Consider the following 5490-nt stretch of genomic DNA (forward strand, 5'->3'; position numbering starts at 1 on the left):
CCTTTGAGAGTGTTGTTGAAAACTCTGTACCTCAAGTTGCTCTTCGCTTAAATCGATCTTTGCTTTTATTTGTCTGGCAGTGTTCATTATTAATTTGCTAATGTTTGAGATTTCAATCCTATCTGCACTCGCACAGGTGGTGAGTCCAATCTCGACAACCAAGACTGCTTAGGGGTTTTGCTCCGATCTATACAGAGGTGTCGTGCTCTAGATGTTTAACAACACCGGGGATAGAGAAGAACCTTGGGAAACTCACAATGTAGAAGGAAACCGCTCTCCCGCTTAGTTCCAAGAAGTCATAAACAGCGTTGAATAGTCTGGACTATGTTCTTTTTTATGTTGAATCTCCGCATCACATGCCAGAATCACTCGTGCCATACTCTGTCGAAGGTTTTCTTAAAGTCAATAAAATAACTGTACAGATCTTTATCATGTTGATGGGATTTTATGATAAGGATTCAGTTGTTAAAGATTTGTTTAACTGTGCTCCTCTTAGTAACCTGTTCCCCACGAGCAGTCTTTTCGCCATCTGAGAGACGATTGTATATCATCTTCAACATAAGCTAAGACACGACAGACCGGGACAGTCTACTGAGTAAATTTATGTTGAAGGTGATACCGGCACTTCACAATAAAGCTGTATACTTGGGAAATGTTTGTAATAAACTTGATTAGAATGCATGAGCTTTGTGCAGATAACTACGATGCTAGAGGCGAGCTGGTATCACGAGACCACCTTTGTGGGGCCAGGAGACGGAACCCCAGTCACTCTGCCCTCTAGCGGCGGATCTCTGTCCTACGTCCCAGAAGGTTGCATTGTGCTCCGGTCAGATAGCTACAAACCTTGGGAAAACCCATACGACCTCGTCAGCCATAAGGTAGCCAGCATTGCTGGAGAGTATAGTGGGTGGGTTGAAAAAGGTCTTTGACTTTATCTGATGATAGAGAAACAAATTCATTTTCCCATGATAAATGAAAATTACTTTTCATGAAGACATTCTGACAGAAAAAGGACCATCTTTATGCAGATAACGATGAAATGAAATTCTTTACCCAAGTGACACTTGATAACAAGGGGAAAAATGATATTAGTTCAGAATACATGATCATAAAAAGAAACCATGTGACACAACAGAGTTAAGGGGAACACCAGACTGACATGTTCAGAAAAAAACAGACTTTTACAGAAATTACAGAATTAATTGGACGCAAGGTATTCTACAAAGTACGTAACTCATATAGCTGTCAATACAAGGCCATGTTTTATACCCGAAGTTTAATTAACATGCTGACTACTCACCCTTCTTTTCTCTCCCCAAGTCACAAAGGTTTTACCCAAGACCGCTACCTCATGCTTTCAAACATTAGTCAACCCTCACTACTGTCATCATTCCCTTTGCACTCTCACAACAATCGTCTGCCATAAAGAGAGTAAACCTGATGAAATTGTACTAGAAATTCCATAAAATGGACAGACTGGCTGAACAAATTCCTTTCTTGATTTTTTTCTGGAGCAGGCTGAAGTCTTGTTTCGAATCATCCTCAACGCCACGGTCCCACCCCTTCTGTTCCTCTTCGGATTCCCAGCCAACATCCTCAACGCCGCTGTCTTCTACAGACAGGGACTAGGGGAGAGGATCAACATGTGTTTGTTTGTGTTGTCTTTGACAGACCTCGTGGGCCTCACAGGGCAGTTCTTACGAAATTTCGAGCACATGTACAGAGCTTTATTTAAGGTTCGAGGTGTCTTCGAGGAAAACATTGTAGGTCAGTACTGAACTTATTTCCCTTCCTGTAGTTTCTTTTTAGGGATTATTACGTATTACATAACAATAAAGAAGTAAGCAATTAAACTGGAAATTCTCGTTAAAACCAAACCTTAGAATACCCTGTGCTAACACTCACGAACATTAGCATGCATTCATATACAGGTTTGAACACTCAAGAGTAAAAGAGAAATCACTTTCGGCTTTGTGGTGATCACACAACAATCAGCTCCTTCGTTTGTGTGTGTGTGTGAGAGAGAGAGGAGGGGTAGAAATACAAGCGACAAATCAACGCTTAATATCTTTCTTTCTTTGTGATTTGAACACAGCCTTCATCGGATTCTGCAAAGTGTCTCAGTTTATCACGTGTGTCATCGCGTGCGAGCGGTGCTTGTGTGTGTTCCTCCCTTTCAAGGCTCAGAAATACCTCAAGACTTCCAGCATGGCGGCCGTTATCGGGGTGGTGGGCGTGTTTCTTGTAGGTGGCATGGCCCTCATCGCCGGTCACAAGCACACCTTTACCTGTGTCTTTGATCCTCTCACTAACGAGACGGACTTGGCCAACAGCTACACCAGGTGAGGGATCAAACTCTGAAAACTATTTAAAGTCTTTAACTATTTACCTTCTAAGCTTACTATTCCTTATGGTCATGCTTTCTGCAATGCTTTTTTTTCTTTCTTTTTTTCTTTCAGCTTTTACTTGGATCACAAATATGTGTTCGATATTATCGACATATTTGTCTACACTGTTGTCTTCACAATTGTCCTTCAGTTTTTTGTCATCATCACCTCCATCCTCACAGTCATCAAGCTGTACCAAGCCTCTACGTGGCGCCACCTACATGGAGCGGTGGGAAGTTCCGACAAAGAACAACAGTCAAAAGATTCCTCGAAGCTTTCGAAGAAAGAAATGGCGACCACCAAAATGTTGCTGGCTTCATCTCTCTTGTTCATCGTCTGCTTCTCGCCCGAAGTCATGCTGCAGTTGTCGCTGTACTTGGTGAAGGAACTGACCTACTCAGGCCGCTACTACAACCTTCTGTCCGTACTGTGGAGAATCGTTGCCGTGTTAAGAATGGTGACCGCGACCTTGAACTTTGTCGTCTATTATCACATGGGGTCACGGTTTCGCACTACGTTAAAGGATATTCTGTCATGCGTGAAGCAGTAAGTGCCCCAAGCACACACAATCATTAATCCAGGGTGAAAGTCAGTGGTATAAATGTGCCGCCGTTCCTTATCCTAACCAATGTCCAAAGTCAGACGCTTTCTCAAGGTCGGCTACTGTAAGAGAAAATAACAGATAGTTTTACATTTATTTTGAATAAAAATAGAGAAATACATTTATTTCTACGTATTCTATTGATGTTCTTGATTTACTTTACTTTCAGAAATAGCAGTTAAGTACCGATATACTGAGACTTCCTTCTTCTTCGCTGAGAATGTCTAACACCAGCTGGTTTTGTAGCAAAAATGAAGTGGAGAGTCGGGAAAAGGTGAACTCACAGCAGGTATGTATTTAAAGTCGCACGGGTTATGAGAAAAAATGTTTTACTAGTTCCATTGTAACTGACACCAGAGTGTAAATATTTTTCCATTCTATATTAGTGTCATGAAGTTAAAAAGGAAGATACTGGTACTATGAGAATAAGACATCCAGCTCTTTTGCTCGATATATTACCGACAAACTGCCAGGAAACTGCCAATAAGAACACTTGAAAAGTACTTATATATAAATATCGGAGTTTAAGGAGTTTTTAATTTAATACATTTATTATTGCAATCTGTCAATACTAATAAGGACAGAGGAATATTTAGTTAGTCCTATTCAAGTAGTACCTATAACATTCTCATCAAACGTGTGTCTTGACAATAATGTCAAGCCCGTGCATGGTGGCACTAACACTGTTGACCAATGGACACCACTGAATGCTGACGGTGTTGCTGATAGTTTTAATAAGGTTGAGTAAAGCCAGGAACCTGTTACAAAACAATGTTGGAGAAAAGACGATAGAATAGTCTGAGCACAAATGACAAACAAATGTGGAATGTGCGAGTTGAAACGACTGCCGACTGTCTGACAAAGGATTTTGCATATAACGCTCCACGATTTCCTCTTTTAACTATAGTTTTTTATGGCAGCACTTTTGCATTAGATTTTAAAGCAAATACGGCCTTTCCTTGCCAGAAAATAAGAAATTGTACAGGTTTCTTCTAACTGATGAACAAACGACACTGCACATATTTTTCTATCAACGTGTTCAAATGTTGAACGAGAGACAATTATTTCTTGAATGTTGTTATTCTAACTACTAGTGGAAATTCCAGTAACTGTCGAGCTCCTATAAAGTTTAGGACTTAGATATCTGCTTCGAATTCTTACTCAAGATGAAAAATGAACAATAATATAAAAAGTCCTTCGACAAGTAATAAAATAAGTAAAATAATGGCGATTATGAACCAGGGACTTGAAATGTTCTAACGACCTTAATAATGTTTATTTTGCTCTTGTTTTTTTTAAGGCGTACTGTGAGGATATGTTTAATTAATCCACTGATTTTATTTGATAGTGTATTAAGTATATAACTTGAAATCTCCTTATAAAACATGTTTATTTATATATATTCAGGGGAAAGTAACACCCAGTGACCATATTTTAGTATCTGTTAGTTTTGAATAAACCATCTTTATTTTTACTGTCATGACACACTGTGATCTGAAGACATCCGTCAGTGACAGTGGATATTCTTTGACACAATGAAACAAACATTTGTCAGTGGGCTTTCCATTTGCTCCATGGGTAATCCAGATTATGGAATTTCAATCTTTTCTCGTTTTTTATTTACATTAACGTAAAATTAATAACCAGTAGGATATAAAACACAATAACATTAACATGGTACAAAGCTTGCACCAGACACACAAAGATAAATACTTGTCTTTCCTTGAGATACAATTTACTAACAGGAATTCACATCCGAAGCCATATACACAATACTGTAGGAGAAGAAACATGGAATTAAACACTTTTGTTAACCAGATTCGATCCTTGTAGCAAAATATTAATGTATTTCAAGTAAAGTGTCAAAATAAGTAAAATACAAGTAAAACATTCTACGGGTCTTTAAGATATTCAAACACCGAGTATCATTAGATAAATACACACCCATTCATGTACAACACACATCACTGACGAATGAAGTCTCGACCTCTTCTCATATATTAGCATTGTCTCAGGAAACTCAGTATTAGCGTCCGGATCTCCATTCTTTCAAACTTACAGACCGACAGACCTTGAACCGTCCAACATAATATGAAACTTTAATTAATATTTCTATAGCTTACAGTGATTTGATGCTAAAGCATCTCTACAAGTGTAAGGGAGATAATTCGCTCTAGGCGGATGAGACATCAATATTTATTCCCCCCCCCAAACCCCCAAACAAACAATAACAACAAAACCCCAAAAACAAACAAAAATAAAACCCAACCCAACCCAAGCAAACAGAAAAAGAAAATCGTTGCGAATTTTTCTAACCACTCACTGAGGCGCTGAGGTCGCTTCTTACAGAGGGGAGGTAAAAGACACAACTAGCGACTACAAAAGAGAAGATGGCTGGGTTTCCATTTTGATAAATGAGAACAGGCAATCTGGAGATAGTGATCCCATGACATAATCTTGTAATACTTTAGAATATTTAATGCTTTGTTTAAAAAAAAAAAC

At 38.9% G+C, this 5490-nt stretch overlaps 1 protein-coding gene across 1 annotated transcript; it reads left to right on the forward strand.

Moving 5' to 3' along the window:
- Window positions 1-357: 357 nt before the first annotated feature.
- On the forward strand, window positions 358-3208 carry LOC112566551. Its single transcript, XM_025242779.1, has 4 exons — window positions 358-878; window positions 1518-1767; window positions 2096-2342; window positions 2460-3208. The coding sequence occupies exons 1-4, from the start codon at window positions 681-683 to the stop codon at window positions 2935-2937; spliced, it is 1173 nt and encodes a 390-aa protein (XP_025098564.1). The 5' UTR covers window positions 358-680; the 3' UTR covers window positions 2938-3208.
- Window positions 3209-5490: the final 2282 nt, after the last annotated feature.

The sequence above is a fragment of the Pomacea canaliculata genome, linkage group LG6 (assembly GCF_003073045.1).
Source record: "Pomacea canaliculata isolate SZHN2017 linkage group LG6, ASM307304v1, whole genome shotgun sequence".
NCBI classification, from domain to species: domain Eukaryota; kingdom Metazoa; phylum Mollusca; class Gastropoda; order Architaenioglossa; family Ampullariidae; genus Pomacea; species Pomacea canaliculata.